Genomic DNA, 21538 nt, shown 5'->3' on the forward strand with positions numbered 1-21538 from the left:
CGTGGCTGCAAAGACACGCGTGCCGCTCGCAGACACACCTAGACACAGATACCCTGGCGCGGGAACTGCACGTTCCGAGGCGCAGACTGCGGCGACACTCACCCACGCGCGGTTAGACCCAAGGGGTGGCCGGCGTCACGCGGGGCGCACTGTATTTGCAGGAAACAGCGACTAGGAGTCTGGGGACTAGGGTTCAGCCCCTTCCTCGCCCCACCTCTCTGTGTGACCTGGGATGAGACCTTCCCCTCCGCGGTCTCAGTTTTCTCGCCTGTAAAGTGAGGAGTGGGTTGGGGCCTCCCGGGAGACGCGCAGACTCTGGTGTCCCGGGAGAGGAACAAAAAGGCGCATGCGCGCGCGTGTACTAAGTATCTCCCTGTGGCCCCCAGCGCCCCTGCCCGGGCTGGGACTCGCCGAACAGGTCCGGGTCTTTGGAGTGGGAGGGGCCGCGCGGCGAAGTAGGACCCCATCCCCCACGCACTGCCGAGCGGAGGCCCAGGGCGGAGCGGGGCGGGACAGCCCTCCCGGAGCCCCACCCCACCGGCCCCGCCCCGGCGCCCCTGCCCCGCCCCGGCCCCGCCCTCGCCTCCCGAGCGCGCCCGCCGCCGCCACCGCGCGCTCTCCGTCAGTCGCCTGAGCTGCGAACTTCGGAGCGGCCGGCCCGGCCATGGGGGCGCCCCCGGGCCGGATCACGTAGCCGCGGCGTCCCCGGAGAGCCCGCGCGGCCCCGAAGCTCCCGCCTAGCCCTTCCTGCATCTCGGCCATGGGCGGCCGCGGCGCCCCTCTGTGCGCGGCACAACCCGCGGTACGCGCGGCCGGGCCCCGAGAGGGAGGCGGGCGGCAGGGGGCCGGCGGGAGCCACGGGACGGAGCCCGGGACGCCGAGGATGGTCGCGGGGTGCGCGGCGCCCCCTGGGGGCCGGGCCTGGAGCGGAGTGCTGGACGCGCGGGGCCTCCTGCTGGGAGGGACCCCGGTCCGGACTCCCGGGATGGAAGCAGAGGGTGGGCGGCGGGTTCGCGCCAGCGCTCTTAACTTTGTCGAATGCGTCACTCGGGGGCTGGGACGCGCTGAGATCTGGAGTCTCTGGAGCTGGGTCCCGGGTGGCGCCTCCCCGCGGCTCCGGCTCACCGTCCCCTTCCGCCCCCATCCCCCGCAGGTGGCCGAGGGCGGCCTGGCCCGCGAGCCGCTGCAGCTGCTGGAGGTGTCCCCCCGCAAGAGGCTGCCCGCCGGGCCCGAGCAGGACCCATGCGGCAGCCGCCCTGCGCCCGAGGGCGCCGGGGCCGGCGCAGAGCAGGGCCACTCGGCCGGCGGAGGCGGCTGGTGCCGCCACTGCCACACGAAGCTCGCCGAGCTCAAGCGACAGGCGTGGAAGCTGGTCAGCGGGCCCGGGACACCCCTCCGGGTAAGTGACGCTTCCTCGGGCTGGCCCCTCGGGGCAGGGCCCATGCTGGAACTTGGGAGAGCTTGGGGCCCGGAGCGGGGTGAGGTTCCACCGAGTGTTTTTACACGTTTTCCCCTCTCTGCACCTCAGTTTCCCCTTCTGTAACGCGGCGTGTGTAAGTGAGGATAGTTTATCCTAAAAGCATCCCGCGGTCTGATGGGGGGGGGGGGGTTGGGCGGGCGTATCTCAGCGGAGCCACAGATGTCCCACAGCTGGAACCACAGGCTGTGTTTGGGAGGGGGAGGGAAGAGAGGGCGATGGCAGGGACTCCACCCAGGGCGGGACACCTCCTGCCCTGCCAGCTGCAAGAGGTTACTTGGTGCGTTGTCGCCCTTGGGGCACCTGGGCCCCGAGCCAGGTGCCTGGAAATTGCACACCTGGGGCAGGAGGGCTTGGAGGACCAGAGGGTGGGCCTGCTGCTGTGGGGGGAGCCCTGCCTGCACCCTCCCAGCGTCGTGGATGAGAGCTGTGTGTGGGACACAGCCTTGGGCTCTGCCACCTTTGGCAGTGGCCACCCATCTGGGAACTGAGTGGCTGGGCCCCTGGGTCCCCCAGCTCCAGACCCAGCTGCCAAGGTGTTTGCCAGGGGAGGGGGCTCTGCTGGATTCTCTAGCCAATGGGCTCGCCTGGTCTTGGAAGGAGCTGGGACCATTGTTCAAGGAACAATGCGCCCTGGAAGTTTGCAAAGCCTGGGAAGGTGGGGGTCTCCAGAGGAAGCCCTTCCCGCCTGACCTTCAGTCTTTTTGAAAGCATTCCTGGGAAGTCCGCAGAATCCCATTGAATCTAAATATAGTTCTTCAAGGAGGCCATGCTGTCTGGGGGCACGGGGCGACCCTGGGTTCCTGGGGTCCCACGGTGTTCCCTGTCTAGGGCAGGGCAGTGGGGTGGGGAGGGAGGTAAGTATGGTTTCTGTCCTGGGCACCCTCTCTGCAGCCAGGGAGGGGGCACCTGTGTCTTGTCCTGGGGTGGGGCTGGATCCTTGTGCAGCTGCTGCTCTGAGCAAGGTGCAGCCTTGCCAAACTCTGGGCTCAGGTCGGCCTGAATCTGGCTGAAGAGACACCAGAGGACCTTCAGGGCCCCTGGAGAGAGGGACTGGGGACAGACTGCTGGGGGCCTGTCAGAGCTATAGGGTCATCTTGCTACCCCATTAGGAGAAACTGAGGCCAGAGAGAGGAAGGGCTTTAGTGACTGAGCTAGGCTTTGCCTGGTGGCAGTGAGCATGTGGCCGGGGATCCTGGTGGAGAGAGCTGCAGGTGGATTCGGGGTGTCTTGTCTGGGGGGTCTCCATGGTCTCTTCCTGCAGAGGGCTCATCAAGGAAGCCCCCCCGGGCCACCAGAGCCCTCACCTCCCTCCTCCCTCGGCCTCCCCTGAGTTTGGCATTTGACACTGGGTACACCTCTGTGCCAGGTGGGGCTCACCCCGTCCCTGGCCGTCCCTGGCCCCCAGTGGCCTGCTCACCTCGCAGCCCCGGGTCCCGGGCTTTGTTCCTGCTCTGCACCCCGCTGTGTTCCTCGTTTGTCAGTTGGGGGTGGGTTCTAGGGGCCATGCCGAGAGTGCTGTCCCACCTGTAGGGTGCTGTGCCCCAGAGAGAGAAGGCCCCAGTGTCCACTCTTTCTCCAGAGAGGATGGAAACAGGGCCCAGGGGGGCTTCAGGCCCTTAGGCTGAGCTGCCCAGGTGACGTCACATGGGGGGGCTGGGCCTGGGACCCTGGCACGGTGGTGGGTGTCGTTGTCCTGTGCCACCCAGGCTGTCCCCAGCGTCCTGGCTGGCTCGCGCCCTGCAGCCTCGCCGGGACCTGTGTGTGCTGCTGCCTCTGCTTCGGGTTAGGGAGGGAGAGCTTTGTGGGGCAGCCAGGGGCCCTGTGTGTGACCGGCCGTGGGTGAGCCCCAGTGCGTCCTCCTTGGAATGTGGCCCATGGTCCAGGCACAGGGCTCTGCTCTAGGCCAACAGGGCCCTGGAACCCCCATTGGTGTCTGGGATTTCCCTGGGGGCCCGTTCTCATCTTCATCCTGAGGAGATGAGTTTCACGAGGACAGCGCTTCACGGTTTATGGAGAACTTAGCCTGCATCACCTCACCTGGTCTCCCCCTTGAATCTAGGACAGCCTGGCCTGGAGGTGGCCCCCCGGGCTCCCATGGCTGGGGGTCGGGGGGAGCTGGGACCCCGGCCTGGCCATCACAGGCCCTCTCCTTGGGGGTCCCTGCCTGGTCTCAGGCTTGAGAGGGTCCAGGGACAGTTGTCCTTCAGCCTTGGTCACCCCATCCTCTGCTCTTGGCGTCCCTGCCAGGGCTTGTCCCCCGGCTGGCTCCTCGCCCACCCTCCTGCCAGCAGACAGCTCCCGCTGTGGGACCTCAGGCAGTTCTGTTGTGAACTTGTGGCTCGGTTTCCCCTCTGTACTGGGGCCACCTTTGTAGCCATTTCACAGGTGTGTGGAGCAGTGCCCGGCATGGGGTGGCTCTCACATCTCAGGCCATGTTGCTTTTGCTGGGGTGCTGGCTCCAGAGTCCCTCTGTGCCCGGGTCTTGGGTGCTCTCAGGGGTTGGGCACAGTGGTCGTGGCCCTGACCTGGGGTCAGGTGACCTGGGTATAAGGCTGTGTGTTCTCTTTTCCCTGGCCTGCCTCGGTTTCCCCATGTGGGCACAGAGAGTGACCGTGGTCCCCAATGAGGGACAAGATCGTGCCCTCCCCCCTTTCTGAGCCCCAGTGGCCCTGGGGCTTGGGGAGGGGACATGCTCAGCCTGCCCAGGTTGGAGTCCAGGAGACTGTCCCACCTGAACTGAGAAGGGCAGTGGGCCTGCGTGTGGAGGGGGTACCGGGCCGGGGCCTCCCTGTCAGGAGCCCCTCACTGGGGCCCCCATGCCACCTTCTGCTCTCACCAGGATCCTCGGGCCTGGTCTGTGGGTGAGCCCTTCAGGCCCCCTGTGTGGCCTGGAGCCATGCCCTCCGGCCTGTCTTCCTGTGGCCTCACGGGCCCCTCCTCTCTCGGGCCCTGCTACAGACGCACGCCCCCCCTCCTCCCCAGACCCCCTGCCGGCTCCCCGCTCTGCTCTGTGCCCCCTCCCCGGTGCCCCCTGCCTCTGAGAAGTCTGTGCTGGGGGCTCACAGTGCGTCCCGTGCAGGGGCCACAGCTGGGCCTTCCTCTTCCGCCACCCCTGCATGCCCCCCAGCTTAGTACTGGCCGCTCTGTCCTCCTCGTCCCCCGAGACAGCCCTCCCAGCCTGTGTCCTCACTGGCCACCAAGTTCCTGGGGACCCCTTTCATCATCTCCCCAGCCCCGCCCCGCCCCTGATGCCTGCCCACCGGCAGCCGCCCCCCCGGGCAGCCCCGAAAGCCCCATTCTCTCCCTCCATCCCGCGGGGTTTTGTCACAGCACCCCTCTTGCACAGCCCCAGCGCCCGGCCCTCCCATGCTCCTTCGGCAGACCGCAGCCGGAGCCTCCCAGCGCCCCAGGTCCCTGTGCCTGTGCAGCTGACGGTGGCCCAGGGCCTCAGGCCGCACTGGCTGGGCCTTGCTTTGAGTTCCTGGCACAGAGCTCCCGTGGCCCTTCAAGTGCGTGGAGCCGCCCCTCCCGTTCCCCAGGCTTCCCCTCCCCCACATGCCCACCCCTCTCCAGGAGGCCACCCCTGCTGCTACCTGGCCCCACCCTTTCTCAACCGTTTCCACGTGCCTCTGCCCCTGTGTGGTCTCTGTGTTCACTGTGCCACCCCCAGGCCGGGAGCTCTGCTAGGGCAGGCACAGGGTCCAGGTCACCCTCAAACATTTGTTGAATGACTGAATGACCAGACTTTTCCTCCCACACCCCGCTGTGTGCACCCCAAGGGCTGCTGGGCCAGATTCTGGCTCCCCCCCTATAGAGGATGGTCCCCCTTGCAGCAGTGGGGGCAGGGATCCTGCCTGAGGATCTGTTCCAGCTGCCACCCAGATGCGTCACATGGAGGTGACGACTGCTCTGGAGACCCCACGACATTCGACATGTCAGTATTGGTGCTGAATTGATTAGCACCCCCTTGGGGCAAGGTGATCAATTCTCATTTAGCTCTTGCAAATCTCTTGCTCACCGGGGCAGGGCAGGGCTCTCGTCTCCTTTACCCCTTGTGAGGTCCAGAACCGCTGCTGAGGACCGCTGCCCTCCCGCATGGCCCAGGCCTTCCTTCATGTTTTCCACCAAGTTGGACCAGTCTGAAGGCCGCCAGGGAGGCCCTGGGCTCTTGTCCCCTGCACAGCTCAGGGTGACTTGACCAGGCTCCTAGAGCTGGGGGCCTGCCCACCGTCCTGCCTCTCTCTGGGGCCTGGCTCCTGAGTGGCCGTCCTGCCAGCCCTCCATTCCCCTGTCATTCCCCCAGGAAGCCTTCCCAGCCCCCTGCATGCTGGGGGCATGCTCTGTCTCCACAGCCCCCAGCTCCGATTGCACTGGTGTGCGATGGTGGGGTCTTGAGTCTGTTGTTCACATGGGGCTATGATCCTGGGAGGGCGGGGGCTGAGCCCAGCTGGTGTCAGACGGTTGCTGCCTAGGGTCACAGCCCCTGGACCTCCACCTCCCATGGTGTTTGGAGCCTGGCCTGAGCTGCACCCGCGTCTGGGGCCCCCCGCCCCTGTGCCAGGGCTGCGGTGTCTGCCTCGGGGCTCCGCAGGGTGGGGCGCCTGGCGTCAGCAGTGTTCCCCAGCTGAGCCAGGTGTTGGCAGGCTGCAGAGGCAGCCAAGGAGGTGTGAGAGGGGCGGGCGCTCCCTGGGGCTGGCTGCCAGGCAGTCTCCCAGCTGGCAGGGGACCCGATGACTCAGCTGGGAAGGGATCAGTCCGTGGGGCTTGAAGGCTCCCAGGCCACTGGGGGACCGAGCCCGGGTCAGACCTTGCCTCGCCAGGCAGCCTCTGCGAGACCTTGGCTGGCCCCTCCCCACTGGGGCTGGCTCCCTCCTCCCTAGATGGACGGTGGTCTGGCCAGTGTCACTTGCTGTCCCTGGGGACTTCCTTTGGTCCAGTGATGGAATGATGGGCTCCTTGTGCCTCTCTCCTCTCCTTGCTGGTCTGGGGTTTGGGGGATGAGGCTGGGCAGTGGGGGGTGGGAGCGAGCCTAAGGGTTGTGAGCTGCTGCCCTCTGAACATCGGCCTGAGGCAGAGATGGAGCACTGGGGGTGGCCGGGGGACGGCGCTGCATGTCCTGGGTGGGAGCTGTGTGTCTTGTGGGAGGGAGCTGGGGGGGAGTCCAGCTGTGGTCAGAGCTGGGCTGAGCAGGGACATGAGTTGTGGTGGCTGGCCTCGCTTCCTCTCTGCTGAGAGGTGGAGGGTCAGGGAGGAAGGCATGCTGCATGTCACCCTTGTGCCTTGGGCTGCCCAAAGCCTTGCTGGGGAGCTTGTGATGGTTTGGAAGGGGTTAAGGGAATGAATGGGTTTCGGGCCTTCTCAAGGCTCCCTTGAGTGTCCTGAAAGGATCTCATATTTGGGAGTCACGAGAGCTAATTCTCATCTTAAAGAGCAAGGAAAGTCTAGTTTCCTTTTTTCCTTTGCCTGCCAGGAGGCTCACAGCAAATGTACTCTTCAGCTTCTGCCAACCGCACGGGCCCTTCCTCACATGTCTTGTGGGAACTGATCATTCCCATTTGTTCTAATGTGGCTGTCTCTAGTTGTGTGGTTTTGCTTTTAATTTATGCTGGGTAGTTCCTGGAAGGCACCACATAGTTTTTGTGCAAGAAGGTGTGGGGTATGGGTAAATAAATAGAATAAATGCGTTGAGTGTTCTCTTGGCGTATCTGGCCTCTTGTCTGCTTGCCTGCTCCACAGGAACAGGGAGCCTGTGTGGTGGAGGGGAGTGGTAGTTGAGGCGAGGCTGTCCCCTGTCAGGTTCCTGGTGACAGCCAGGCCTGGTGGCCAGGCCTGTGGGAGCTACTCCCTCGTCGTCTGCCCCGAGCTCTGAGCTCTGGGTTCTCGGGGGCTGAGGAGACCCCCTCCTGGGCGGAAGGGGAGCCTGGGGCATGGACGGTGCTGCCTGGGCCTCCCCTGCAGGGCCCCGGCTTCCCCATCTGTGGACAGGGCTGTGGGCTGAGCATCCCTCTTGCTGCCCGTGGTTAAGGGGCACTTTCACCTCTGGTGTTGTGTTTTGTGGCTGGGGCGGCCTGAGGGCTGTCTGCAGGGTTGCTGGTGCTCCCTGGCCTGGTCCCTGTCCCCCTGGCAGCATCCCAGGCTTGGGCTGTGGGGGCTGGGCTGGGGCGGGATGGGTGGGCTGAGCCGGGGCCCCCGGCTGACAGATTTATGGTTCTGTGCGGCCCGGCCTGGGGCGACTCTGTGTCCGCCGTGTCCGCCCTCGGATGGCTGTTCTTGCACCACCTTGTGTGTTCACCCCTGACCCGTGCGATGGATGCTGGCCCGCGCCACGGCCTGTTTCCGGGTGGAGCGTGCCGGCCGCTGGCCCTGCCTAGTGCCCTGCTCGGGGGCGTGGGCTGCAGGGTCCGCCCCCACAAACGTCCCATCCTGGCCTGCCCTGTTTCCGTCCTCTCCTTTACAGCCTTGGTGCAAGGCCACAGCCCAGCTCTGCCTCCTGGAAACCCCGCCAGCCCCACCAGCTTGGCCTGTCCAAAATCCAAGGGTTGTCTGCAGGCCACCTGGACTTGGCCCACTCGGTGGCTGCCCTTAGCTCAGCCACAGGCCCTCCTGATCTTGTCCCCGGGCTCTGTCGCCTCGGCCCCCATCCCTTCGGCTCCTCTCACACTCTGAGCTCCCACTCTGCTGCCCAAGCTATGCGGCATGAGCCAAGTGTTTTAGGGTCTCTGAGCCTCAGTCTACAAAGGGGGCATGCTCATGGTAGCCAGCGAGTGAGGTGTTCCCAGTGGGGTGGGGGTCTGGAGGTGGGTCGCCCTGGAGCTCTGAGGGGACTTACCCAGCCAGCGCAGGGGGCTGGCGGGAGGCCCCGGGGTGCCTGGCGGTGGTGTGTCTGGCTGTTGGATCTCGAGACGATACCGGGGACCCCTCCTGCCTGGCGTCTGTCTTCTCTGCTGTCTCACTGATGACGGAGGTCGCTGGGTTTGTGCTGTGGGATGGGCTGCCCCTGTGGGGGGGGCACCCCTCCCCTCTCAGGAGCCCCTGAGGCCTGGCGAGGGAAGGAGCCTCGAGTGGGTCTCCGGGGTGGGCAGCAGAGCCTGACATTTGTCCCTGCAGTTCTCTGGCCTGCCTGGCCTCCGGGGTCATGTTGCAGGAAGAGGAGCTAGGAGCTGGGAGCCGAGAGGGATGGTACCAGCAGCCAGTCAGCAGGCCTCCGAGCAATTACTCACTCAACCCCACCACCCACCATAGCGGGGGCAAGAAATAGCCAGCACAGGGGTGTGAGTGACTTGCCCAAGGCCACTGTCCCAGGCTTCTCTCCCTCCAAGGTTTGTGCTCTTAACCAAAGTGCTATGGCCACAGGAGAGGGGGCTCTAGAAAGGGGCATCCAGGAGGGCCTCCTGGAGGAGGTGGCATTTGATCTTGGTTAGAATTAGACCCACAGAGATGGGCTGAGGGTCTCCAGGGGGAAGGAGTATCAAAAGCTCCATGATGGGGATGCCTGGAGCACACATGGAAACTGTGTCACAGGTGCCAGGTAGGGTGACAAGGGGAAGCCAGGATGAGATCAAAGGTCTGGAGGTGGGTGGAGTGGAGTTGCACTCCAGCCCTGGAGCAGAGCTCGGGCCTGGGGCGTCCTGGGAAGTCCTTTGGTAAAGATCTGCAGCCCTGGCTCTCACGGCAGCTTGTTGAAGGGGACTGGTGGTCGGGGCCAGACCTGGGGTCACCTGCACGCAGAGGTGCCCAGCAGAGAGGGTACCTGGCCCATCTTGGGGGGGGGGTGGGGTGGGGACCCTGTTTGGCTTCTGCACTTGTCCCTTTCCAGCTGGGCCACCTGGGTTGGCGCCAGCCTCCCTGGGCTCAGAGCTCTCTCGAGGGGCACCCGGGAGCCCTGGCGTCGGCCCGGTGCGTGGTGTGTGGGTCCCCCACCCTGGCAGTGAGCGTCTGCTGCAGCCCTGGAGGACGCTCTGTGCCCCGTTCTTCAGATGAGGACACTGAGGCTGTGGGGACTGCAGCCTGCACCGTGGAGTTGAACTGAAAACCATGTCTGGGTGGGCTCCAGGCCCCCGAAGCATGTGGAGCGCCTCCTCTGAGCAGCGAGTGTCCTGCCAGGCTGGCCTCTCTGCTACCCCCTCCTAGCGGAGGCCGTCCTGCCGGCCTGGCCTTAGACCCCAGGGCCCCCCACCCTTGTGTGGCATTGGGCGGAGGACAGGGGAGGCCATTGAGGGAGGAGGGCTCAATGAACCAGTGTGTGCCCCACGCTGCCCAGCTGGCTGGCGCCTGGCACGGGGCCTTGGGGACGGGTGCCGGTCAGTGCTGGCTGGGCTGGGCTGCACCCCCTGCTCCCCATCCTCCCCAGCAGAGGAGGGAGGCCTGAGTCAGCCTGGGGGGCTGGAGTGGTCTCCAGGGTCCTGGCTGGCGGATGAGGGTGGGTCCAGCTCGGGGGTCCCCAGGGCTTCCCGCTGGCCCCAGCGGACGCAGATGGTCGGGGCCTTGGGCTGGGAATCAAGCCCCTGATGTGGTGCCTGGCGGGTAGGAGGGGCCTGGGGTGGCCAAGGTGTGGCCACCATGGCCGCAGCGGTTTCCAGGCTGGAAAATGCACCCCCGACCCCTGGCCCCCGTCCCGCCAGGCTGCACGCGACATCGGAATGTCCTCGAGAGCAGAGCCTGAGAGGGCAGCGCCGCCCGGCAGCCGGGGGTCCCTTCCTGGACCTGTTGTCAACTCCGGAAATGGTGGCTGCACAGGGCCGCGGCCCAGCACGCTGTTTGTAGAGGGAAGGGAGGATGGGCAGAGGGGCTGTGGCCTGCCAGGACCCCCACCCGGCCACTCCTCTGCTTGAGCCCTGGTCCTGTTTGTGCCCCGACGGCCCTGCCAGTGGGTGCTGGTGCCCCCTTTTTAAAGACGGGGTGATGGGGGCTCAGAGGGGGTTGTCTCAGCCCTGATGTCTGGGGGCTTCTCCGAATTGGGGAGCAGAACCCGTGCCTCTCCTCCCCCTCTCATGGTGGCCTCAGCCGAGGTGGGGGTGTCTCTCAGCTCCTGTCCTGCCCCCTGGGCGGGCCTGGCTGGCCCTGCCTGCGGCAGTTCGTCCCTCGAGAAGTCCCTCAGGTTTCCCATGCGGGAGCAAAGGGGAGGATTGTTAAAGCTGCGTGGAGACCCCAGGAATGGGAGGAAGGGAAGGTCATCATTTGAAAGGGAGGGTGCTCCCTAGAACCCGGTGGTGATGGGTAGGTGGTACACACACTAAACTGAGTCAAATGAAGAAAAACAGTTTCCAAATGCAGGTGAAGTACCTGTTACTTAGACCGTAAAGAGGAGATCGAAAGTCCCATTTTGCAGCGGGCTGATTACTGTCTGTCTGAAGGTGCTGGGCGCGGCCTGGAGGGGTGGGTGATAGGCCATGGGCTGGTGGGGGCTTTCAGGGGTTAAAATTCCTGCAGTTGGGGCTGTGACCCTCAGGGGCTTGGGCCTATGGGAGAGGAGACCTGGCCTGGGCGTGGGGTGGGTGCCCCCCAGTGCTGAGGTCTGAGGACTGGTGGCTGTGCCTGGAAGGCCCAGGGTGGATGCTGAAAAGGGAGGTGGGCTGGGCTGGTGGGGGCCTCCCAGGGGGCACAGGTGCTTTGGGAGATGCTGTCCTCCCCTCCCCTTCTGGGGTCCCAGGGTGTCCATCCTGGGAGTGCCAGTGCCAGCCCCCCAGAGAAGCCCTGCTCCCTGGGGCCCTGATCACTGCACTGGGGTGCTGGGGGCAGGGAGCCGGGCTCTCTCGGCCTGTCCCGCCCAAACCTTGCCGCTTGGGCAGAGTGGAGAGGTCTTGGTCCCTCCGGTGTGGGATGTGTGGCTCTGAGTGACCCAACATGCAGTGAGTGTCCCCGGCTGCCCAGCAGCAAACCCTCCCGGGCCCGCGGCCCAGCCTGGAGCTGGTGGCCTGTCTGAGGGGCTGGGGGCCCGGTGGGCTCTCGCCCCAGTAGGATCTCTGTGCAGTCACCCCAGGCAGCTCTCCTCCTCTCTGGCCTCTGCCACCTTGTGTGTGTGACACGAGACAAAGATTGGAGAGAGGGCCCCTGCCCCATGCCAGGAGCCCCCTTGCAGCCCGGGGTATCAGCTGGGCCCTCTGCAGTGATGATGGCGAGGGTCCCCTGAGAGGTGTGCTTGGCTCCTAGAGCTGGAGAGGGGTGCTTGGCCCCAAAGTGGGCTTTGGCTGTGGGGCAGGGCCTGGGTGTGTCTGGGCTGGGCCTCTGGGGGGAGAGCTGGGGTCCTGCTGGGGGAAGGGCTGGGCAGGACGGGGCCTCCTTGGGCTGCAAGCACATGAGCCATGGGCTCTGGGCTTGCCGAGCAGGTGACCAGGCAGTCCTGGGCTTGCCTCCCCTGAGGCTGGTGCTTGAACCGCGTGCCCCACCCAGGCCCAGAGCAGACCCTGTGGTCCCCACCTGTGGGGGGGATGGTCAGTGAGGCCTGGGTGGGGCTAGGGCCTGCCTGACAGTGGCATCTGAATTCCTGATGACACAGCTGGGGGGCCTGGGCAGGGGCGGCTGGGGGGTGCTGCTCTGGCTTCCTGTGCCCCACCCCCACGCCTGGCCGGCCTTGGTGGGGTCTGGCACATGCTCAGGCCAGTTAGCAGCCCCCCAGCTTCCGGCTTTCCTTCCTGCTTCCTCCTCTGCAGGCCATGGAGGGGGTGCCAGCGGCTCCCCCAGAGGCCTGAGGTCCCTAAGACAGGCAGAGGCCCTGGAACAATGGGCTACTGGCCCTGGGGGTGGTGGGGGCTGGGCTGGGGGCCCGCGGGGCTGGGCCGCCTTTCAAGTCGGGTTAATGGCTCTAGCAGGCGGTGCTTCCTTCCCCTCACACCAGCCCACCATTAGCAGCCTCCCGCTGAGTGGAAAAACCAGAGTAATCAGAGTGGGGGCCTGGAAACAGGCGGAGTGACAGTGATGGAGCCTGGCCCTGTCTGAGCCCAGCCTGGTCTGGATTCCACTCATGGCCTGTGTGCCACCCCGAGGCGGGGCTACCTCGGCGTTTCCACCGGCCACCTCCTGCTCTGCAGGGCTCCCCATGCTGCCTCGGTGCATTTCCTGAAGGGGAGCAGGAGGGGGTGGGGGTGTCCGCTAATTGGGACCAGACTCACGGGGCACTTCAGAGGCTCTGGGGCCCTCCAGCCCCCAGCCTGAGCAACTCCAGGCCTTCCGGAGTGGCCCATAAATCAGGCAGGTGGTCAGTGGCCTGGCCGGGGTCGCTCTTTCACTGGGCCCTGTCTGCCTGGGGGGGCGAGGAGAGCAGCTCTGTGGCTGAGAGCTTACATTGCAGGGAGCGTGGCGGGGTCTGGGGATGCAGGAGCAGAGCAATCGCCGGCTAATGCTGGACCAGCAGGGTGTCCCCTCACAGCGAGGCCACCCTGCCACAGCTGTCACCCACTGGAGCCCTCCCGGGCATCTGTGGGTACAGGTCGGGCCAGCCACAGGTAAGGCTTGGGTTGGGTGAAGGAGGTACCCCCGGGGCATGGTGGCCTCAGCGTCCTCATCTGAGGAGTGGTTGTTTGGGGAGGACATCGTCCCTTTTGTGGCCAACAGGGCGGTTGGACTGGAGCCAGGCCTTGCCTAGAATCCCTTGGGGGCTGGTGGCAAGCCGGCGAGCAGGGAATGGCCTGTGCCCGGGGAGGGAGGAAGGCCCCGGCTCTGCGGGTTTGTGCCAGGTCCAGGCTGGTGGCAGGGCGGAGGGGTGAGGCCTGGGAGTTGACCGGCTGGCTGAAGTGGAGACTCAGGCCTGCCTTTGGGGTTTGCTCTGTCGGGGTGGCACTGGGAAGGTCCTGGGTGGTGGCGGCATAGCCAGGCTGGGCCAGCGCTCTGTCCGGGGGCAGTTGTGGCCAGGCACCTGTAGTTGGACTCGCCCCTTGGGAAAGGGATGAGGATGCCAAGGGGCCGGCCTGGCTTGGACCCTGACCCCTACAGGACCGCCCCGGGGAGGCACCGAGGCAGAGCCTGGTGGAGAGGTCTGGGGCTAGGCGATGGGCTCCGGCAATATGACCCTTGATAGCTTCCCTCCAGTGTGGTTCCTTCTGAGGACTGGCTCCCTCCTCCTCCCCCTCCTTCCACAGGTGTCATCTCCTCCAGGAAGCCCTCCTTGACTTCCAGGCTAGGCAAGCGCCCCCTCTGGGCTCCCCTGACTCCTGTTCTTAGCCCTGTTTGGACACCAGCCTCATGGTTAGGGAGACCCATGTGTCCCCACCCAATGCAGGGCAGGGTGGACTGGGCTGCGGGGGAAGCCACCAAGCAGCACAGACCCCTGGGCCAACCCCTGCCTGTGATGGAGTGTGGTGGGCGTCGAGCCTTGCCTCCTGCCTCCCTGCTGGCCTGTGCGGGCGCCTCCGTGTTCTCGCTGACCTGGGACTTGCAGGCTTGCCCCTGCAGGTTTGCTCGCACGTCCTGACCTCTGGCGGCACATTTACAGCAGGACTGCATTTCGCTCTTCTCCGGATCCTGCCCAGGGCTGGAGCCTCTGCAAAGGCAGGGAGAGGGTCTGCAGCCCCCGAGCCCCGCCTCGACAGGAGTTGAGCCAGGGGGCCCTCGTGGCTCTGGAATAGGTGCTGCTTTCAACTGGCGCCCTGGGGCTCTGACTGCACCCAGCCTTGCCGTGGAAGGGCTCCGGGCTGGGGTGGCACTGTCCCGGCCTGCCGCCTCCGGGATGCTCCTTGACCGCACAGCTCTGCTGCTTGTGGGCTGGTTGTCGGGGAGCACAGATGCCTCGTTAGCCATGAGCGGGCGTGGTGATGACGGTGGGAGAGGGTAGGCAGTTGTCCAGGGCACCGCGGGCCTCACTATTAAGCTCTGATAATTATTTTCCTGCTGAGCGCATGTAGACGAAACTGTCCGGGGCTTATTAATCTGTTATGGATTATGTGGCGGCCTCAGCATGAGCTGGCCTGGCACTGTGGAGGTAAGGAGTGGGTGGCAGGTCCTGGTGCCCAGGCACTGACCTCTGTCCCTTGTCCCCCAGGACCCTTGCCTCTCTGCTCTGCTTCTTGACAAGCTGCCAGCGTGCCGCTCGGAGGCCGAGCGCCGCTGTGACGTCTGTGCCACGCATCTGAACCAGCTCACACGGGAGGCCTTGCGGCTGCTACAGACACCTACCAGCCGCGAGGACTCTGACGCCCCTCATGGAGGCCCCGGCCTTGTGTCCCCCAGCCCCGGCACGATGACCAGCCCGAAGGATGCACCAGTGCCGGCAGGCCCAGCAGGGAGGCAGCCAGGCCGAGCAGGGCAGGACAGGAGGAAGGGGCTGGCCTGGCCATCCGGGCCCAGCGTCCAGGTGTCGGTGGCACCTGCTGGCCTGGGTGGAGCACTGAGCACGGTCACCATCCAGGCCCAGCAGTGCCTGGAGGGCATGTGGAGCATCTCGAGGGTCAACAGCTTCCTGCCGCCATCATGCCTGGTGAGTGCTCTGGGCAGGGTGGGCTCCTGGCCTTCTGGGACCACTGGGTAGGGCTATTGGCAGCTGGGTCAGAACTGAGTTTCCTCCTCGGGGTCCCTGTCCACGTCTTGCCATACTCCGTGGTGCCAGGCTCAGTGGGAGCCCTGCAGCATGGCTCCCCTAAAGCAAGGGGGCTGAGGACATTGGGGGAGGCCTGACATTCCTAAGGCCCATGTCAAGTCCTCCTGCAAGCTGCTGGTGGGCAGGGTCCTCCTGCGTCCCCTGGAGCATCCCTTCCACATAGCGCCAGCACACGTGGTTGTGGACAGTTTGGCCACTCTTGCTTCCGAGACCACATGTGGCGAGGTGGGCTGATGGAAGGGCCCCGTGTGTTCCTGGGACGAGATCAGACCCTCTTCCTTGGGTTTTGGGGGTGGAGGGATCATCAGTGGTCCCTCCCCCTCCAGGCTCTCTTGTCATGCCGGCTGCCCTGAGGGGCATGGCCTGAGCAACGCAGACCTGCCCTGTGGACAGCTGACACAGGGAACCTAGGGTGTAGGGTGAGGCCCTCAAGTGGCGGAAGGTCTGAGCCCTCTCCCACACAGGGCCTGGTCTCTCAGGAGCTGCCTCTCTTCCGCTGACTGCAGAGTGTCCCCTCACCAAAAGATCCCTCTCCTCAGGCTGACCAGATTGTCACCTACAGCAGTGGCCATGGCTTCTGTGGAACCACCTCTGGGTACCAGTGGGTGCTGTGGTTGCCATCGACCTGGACCGTATGTCCTCAGAGAGAGCCCCATGCCAGCATCAGCCCCACAGTCTGAGGTGGAGCCAGCTCTGGAGGGGGACCTGGGGGCCTGGCCACTTTTCCATGGCCACAGAGCTTTGCTGGTGGGGTCTCTCCCAAGTGTCCTTTGTGTCCCCCAGTTTTCCATGTAGGAGAAGGAGTACCAGGATGAGACATCAGGAGAGGGTGGGTTGTTGGGTCAGCGGTTTCCTGGGACACTGGAGGGAGTAGGTCTGGGTTTGGGGAGCACATGGAGTTACCTGTGCTGGGGGCTGGCTTGGGGGGGGGCCTTTCCCCAGGTGGCACTGGCTGCTCTGCCCAAGCCCTGCGTGACTAGGGGGATACATTTTCCTGAGGATGCCATGCCCTCAGCTGCACCCATCTGCTTGGTTGAGGACTGAAACTGAGGACCCAGCAGTGTTCAGCATAGGGGTTCACCAGGCAAACAAAGTAGGAAGGATCCTCCAAGCAAAGGGAGCAGTCTATGTGGAGGCCTGGAGGTGTGAAGCATGAGGCTTCTCTGGAGATATGAAGCACCCAGGCCTCCCTGGAGGTGCGAAGTATCTAGGTCTTCCTGGATGTGCAAACCATGAGGTCTCCCCGGAGGTGTGAAGCACCCAGGCCTCCCTGGAGATTTGAAGTATCTAGGCCTCCCTGGAGGTGTGAAGCGTGAGGCCTCCCTGGAGATTTGAAGTATCTAGGTCTTCCTGGAGATGCGAAGCATGAGGCCTCCCTGGAGGTGTCAAGCACCCAGGCCTCCCTGGAGATTTGAAGTATCTAGGCCTCCCTGGAGGTGTGAAGCATGGGGCCTCCCTGGAGGTGTGAAGCATGGAAGTCTTATCAGGAGATAGGGCTGGAGGTGATGGGGAGGGCACAGGTGGGGGCAGGGGATTAGGTCAGGTGGGACTAAGTGATGGCACCTCACAGATGTGCGTAGTGACACGGAGAATCACCCCCGTGTCACCTACCCCTCGGAACACCAGTGGCAGAGAGATCAATGAATGGCTGTGAAAGCTGTTTTTGCTTGATATGTTTTCCATTTGCTACAGAGCTGGCTGCACCAGCTTGCCCAGCGAGTGTCTCTGAAATAGAGTGGTGGGCAGACATCTCCTGCGGTCTCTGTGTAGCCCCATGAGGCTGTGGGGGACAGAGGCAGAGGGAGGGCCCCCAGCTGCTGGAGCAGTTCCATACAATCCCGATGTGGGACAGACCCCAGCCCTGCCCCCACTTCTGGGCTTGCTGTCCCTTCTGAGGTCAGTGAGATGGCACTGACTGGACGTTACCCCCTCTAGAGTGGCCTTTGATGAGATCTTGTCCTTGCTGGGAGCTGACGCCCCTGACCTACTGGTAGTGCTGGTCCTTCCAAGGCCTCCCTGTCCTTGGGGCCTCCCTGGCCCTTGGCAGCTTGGGGACAGGGTGCACTGGGGTCACATGGGAAGAATATCTGGAACCAAGCTGACCTCCGGTTGGTGTGATGCTGCCCCCTGGACGTGGCCTGGCTGCTCTTGACTCTTCCATTCATTAAGTCCCTGGGTGTGGCCTTGAAGACAGTGGCCAGCCCCTGCTGTGTGTTCCCTGGGGCCCCCGGGCCTGAGAGCTTGGCTCCCCAGGGTTAATGTGCTGGGGGCAGCACTGAGGTGGGGAGGCCACCCAGGAGAGCTGGGCAGCTTCTGGAGGAGGTGGCATGGTGCTGGACCCGAAGGGATGTATGAGCTATGGCGGGGCAGCGGAGGCTGCTGGGCATAGCTAGACGGTTCCTTACCTGAGGAGCTGAGCATGCATCTTCCAGGGGGGCCTCGAACACCAGGTGGAGAGGGGGTCGGCCTTGGCCCGGGGAGAGCCTGAGGCCGAGCAGGGGAGCGAGCTGCCGTGGGAGCCGGTGAGGTTGGGGGTGACTAGCCGGCTCAGAGGGACTTTCTCCCCGCAGGCTGGGGGCAAAGGGGCCTCTCTCCTCCTCTCTCTCCCTCCCGTCTCCCCACTGCTGGCCTGGCCGTAGCCGGTCTGACCTGAAGTTCAGCGTGGCAGATGTTGGCCGTCTCTGCCTTCGTTAGCTGGCGGCCAGCGCACCATGAAACGTGGGCGTTTAAGGCCCCGACGCTGTTTTATGTGCACACTGATTGCATTCGGGGTGGGCGGGAATGGATTCATAATTAGACAATGGTCCTGGCGATCAATAGTGAAATTACTGGAACCATAAATAGGGCTTTAGGACTCAGATGAGGTAACTGCCCCTGAACCAGGGCATCGATCATCGGAGGTGGCCCTGGAAGGTTAAAATATTGCGTGGGGGACTCTAGACTTAAATACTTCTGGAGAGTCGCCCTGTGAATCCCGGCCACGACCCATCCGTGGCCCCGGCGCGAATGTGGGTCTGGCGTGTGGGGTGGGCCGGGCTGTAGCTGCCTCTGTTCTGGGGTGCAGAGAGGAGGGGCTGGAGCGGCAGGGGATGCTGGAGGAGGATGCCAGCCCTGCCACGGGGACGGTCTCTGCAGGGGGAGGCGAGCTTCCCAGAGCCTGGAACACGCCGAGTGCTGTGGCTAGGAGCCTGCCCCATGGCCCTGCTGGGGTCTTGCTGTGGGTGTGGCTGCTGGTGAGCCCCGCGTCCCGATGGAGCAGCCCTCAGCCAGCCTCGCCAGGCTGTAATCAGACCCCTGGCTCACACCGTGTCCTGGAGCACAGGCTCCGCCCTCTCTGGGTCCCGTCACCTCCACAGTGTCCAGAGATGCTTCGCTGCTCTGGGGGTTGCCCAGCGGGACGGCCCAGCAGCTCGTTCCAGACGACGTTGGTTAGAGGCAGCTCTGCTCCCGTGGAAGACAGAGGCTGCCCGTGGGGGCTCTGGGCCCGTCACCCACCCAGCTGCCCTGGGGCCACCCCATCCCCGGCCCTGGCCTGCTCCAGCCAGGCCTCCAGGGCCTGGGGCATGGCTATGAACCGTGGCGTGTCTCCCGGCTGCCAACAGAGTGCCCCTCAGATGCTCACGGGCACCTGCACTCATCATACAGCCAGACACCATGGGACTGAGGCTCAGGCCTCCTGGCCCCACGGAAGGCTAGAGGTAGCACAGTGGACACGCCCGGGGGGGGCGGCCGAGGGCGAGGTCGAGTGACACGAGTGAACAGCGCTGCTGCCTCGGATCCAGGCCAGCAGAGCCTTGCAAACCTTCCTGAGTCCAGTGGACATGGGTCAGGCCTCCCCGGGGTCCTGGGGCTCACAATCCAGGGAGGAACCCCGGAGCAGAAGATTCCCAGCTGGCCGTGGGGGCTGGGGCAGTGGAGGCCTGGCATGGATGGGGAGGCTGGAGGGCTTCCCGGAGGAGGTGCTGTCCACCACTTTGATGTGCAAAGTGGGAGGTGAGGTCATCTTGGTGGAGGCCTGGGAGGAGCAGAGTTTCCCTTTGTCCATGGAGATTGAGGGGCACCAGCTTGAGGGGGTTGCTCTTGCTGCCCCTGTGCCAGCCTGCTTGCCTCCCCCCCGCACCCCCACCCCCCGCCAGGAGCCCTGGCAGGGACAGTGTGGGGAGTTTTGGCTGAGTTCTGGCCTGGCTCTCTGAACTGACCCACGGCCCGTGCCCGTCTCTGGGCGTGGAGGTTAGACAGGATGGCCCCTCTTCCATGGGAGGCTGCAGAGCAGCTGCTTCTGTGACGGGGGAGTGGGACAGGGCACCTGCAGGGGGTAGGACGTCCCCAGCCCGGGACCCTCTGGGTGACTAGGCTTTGAGGGGGCAGGTGGGTCTGCCCCACACTGAGGCCCTGGTGCCTGGCACGCGCCCACTGAGCGATGCTGCTGTGCCCCCTGCAGGGTTGAGACTGTGTCTGGAAGATCCAGCCCCGGCTGCCCCATAGCCCCCTGCCCTGCTGCCCTCCCCACCTTTCCATACGAAACAGCCCAGTAAGGAGGTCATCCTGAGCAGCTGGCGAACGCCGTCCTCTGGGCCTGAATCTTGTAGACGGAGAGTCCAGGCCTGGAGATGCCTAAGAAACGGCTTAGTTTGGCATTTCCCTGCTCTGCTCCATGGAGCCCGGCCCCCGGCAGCACCCTCTGAGCCAGTCCGTGCGGCTGCCGGGTGCCTTCGGCTGGCCGGGTCCTGCCGCTGAGGGTCTGGACGGCCTCCGGGCCGGGCTCTCTCACGCTCTCCTCTCTTCACGCTTTTCTTTCGTTGCTGTTCTGGCACCTCCATCACGTTTTCTGTTTGGCCGCCCCCCACCCCTTGCCCCTTTTCTTCTGTCCCCGTGTTGTGGTCTCCCCCTCGCCGCCCTCCCCTCTGCCCCCCGGCTTCTTTTGGCATGCTCGGGCTCTGCTTCTGGCAGGAATCGGCCGCGGCCGTGCCACCGGCCCCGGCAGCTCGTGGGACACTGGAGTCGAGGTGTGTGCGGGACTCCCGAGACAGGTCAGTGTGGGGCTGAGCTGGCCGCGGGCTCACCAGTGGCCTGCTGTGTCGCCGGGTGGTGCCAGGATGTCCTGGCTGGAGGTGGAGAGGCTGGCATGAGATGGCGGAGTGGCTCGGGCTCTGTGGGAGTGAGTGGAGGGGCGTGGGGGGCCGTGGGGCAGCGTCTGCCCCCGCTGTGACCCCCACTGTGACCCCCGCTGTCCAGGGCGCCTCCTTGAACACTGTGGTTGGCCCTGGCCTGGGCTGCTTGGTGTGGACCCCAAGGCCGAGCCATCACAGGGCTGGTTGGAGCTGATGGGGGTGCCAGGGGTGCTACAGGTGGTGCCATCCTGCCCTGGCCCCCTGGAGCTCCTGACCCTGGGCTGCTGGCCACGACACGGTGGCGCTCAGCCAAACCCAGCCTTGCTCTGAGGAGCTCAGGTCCTGGTGGTCGACATGGGCGTGATGTAACTTTACAATCAATTCTTTCCTACACGACTCTCGTCAACAAAGGAATTCAGATCTATCCTGGGGAGCACATATGTTAAGTGTTAAAAAGGGAAGTCACCTTCGAGATGGAGGACAGTGACATACCACGTGCACGTCATCCCTGGGATGGACATCCAGGTGGTCAGGGAGCCCTGGGCGTCCTGGCATCCTTCACTCATTTGCCTTGAGCTTCTGCAGCCACCTGGAAAAAGAGCAGCTTCCAGTTCTCATTGCCCAGGCCTAGGCCGGGCTGACCTTCCTTCTGGAATGTTCTCTGTGAGCTGGTGCCCCCACTGTTCCGTGGCCTCATTTTCCTCAGGTGTAGGGCCCGCCTCCCGGCCGTGGGCTCCATCTGTCTCGCGTCTGTGTCCCCGCCAGGCCGTGTGCTCCTGGAAGACAGATTATGGAACACCTCCCGTGTGCTGGGCGAGGTGCTAGACACAGGGACGTGGGTGTGTAGGTGCCCTCCGGGGGCCTGCTGATTCCCAGCATGCTCTAGGTGCTCATGAAAGCTGGTGGAATGGGAGGATACGGTGCTGATGGTTGAGCATGGCCCCATTACTCTGTGGATTAGGAGCACTAGACAGACTGGGGGAGGCCGAGGAGAGGTCTGAGGGCTGGGGGAGGCCGGGGCAGGCACCTGGGATGGCTGCAGGGAGTGACCTGGAGAAGGAGAGGGCTGGCCAGGCTGGGTTCTAAAGGGTACATAGGAGTTCCTGCCCTATAGGCAGAGGCAAGACAGGTGACAGGGTGTGGTATGCTGGCACAATGCCGAGTGAGAGCTTGGGCTGTCCAGGTTCACTCTTATCTGCTCCTGACCTGTCCTTCTCGCAGCCCTGGGGGAATAGCCGGTGCCCTGGGGGCTGAGTGGCAGCATTTGGCTTCCATCCAGCCTGAGGTTTGGGGCTCTCTGTGAACTTCCTTTGTCGGCATGGTTTTGCTGTGTCCCAGCAGGGGTTCGAAGCTGACCATGGGCTGGGTGGGGTGAGACTCCTGGCTGAGGTGAGGAGGGATGCTGCCCCAAGCATCACT

General features: G+C 64.6%; 1 protein-coding gene across 3 annotated transcripts in view; it reads left to right on the forward strand.

Annotated features, from left to right (window-relative positions):
* The first annotated feature begins 579 nt into the window (after positions 1 to 579).
* The window catches only part of KIF26A (kinesin family member 26A), a 43349-nt gene continuing 22390 nt past the window's right edge, over positions 580 to 21538 (forward strand). For 2 of the 3 annotated variants that reach the window (XM_070514434.1, XM_044774406.2), the window contains exons 1-3: positions 580 to 802; positions 1154 to 1399; positions 14454 to 14888. In XM_070514434.1, the coding sequence (XP_070370535.1) occupies positions 761 to 802; positions 1154 to 1399; positions 14454 to 14888 (723 nt within the window). In that variant the 5' untranslated portion in view covers positions 580 to 760. Of the gene's footprint in view, positions 803 to 1153; positions 1400 to 12387; positions 12922 to 14453; positions 14889 to 21538 lie in introns of those variants that run through there. The other variant, XM_070514435.1, reaches the window with a different exon arrangement.

This window comes from Equus asinus, chromosome 7 (genome assembly GCF_041296235.1).
Source record: "Equus asinus isolate D_3611 breed Donkey chromosome 7, EquAss-T2T_v2, whole genome shotgun sequence".
Lineage (NCBI taxonomy): Eukaryota > Metazoa > Chordata > Mammalia > Perissodactyla > Equidae > Equus > Equus asinus.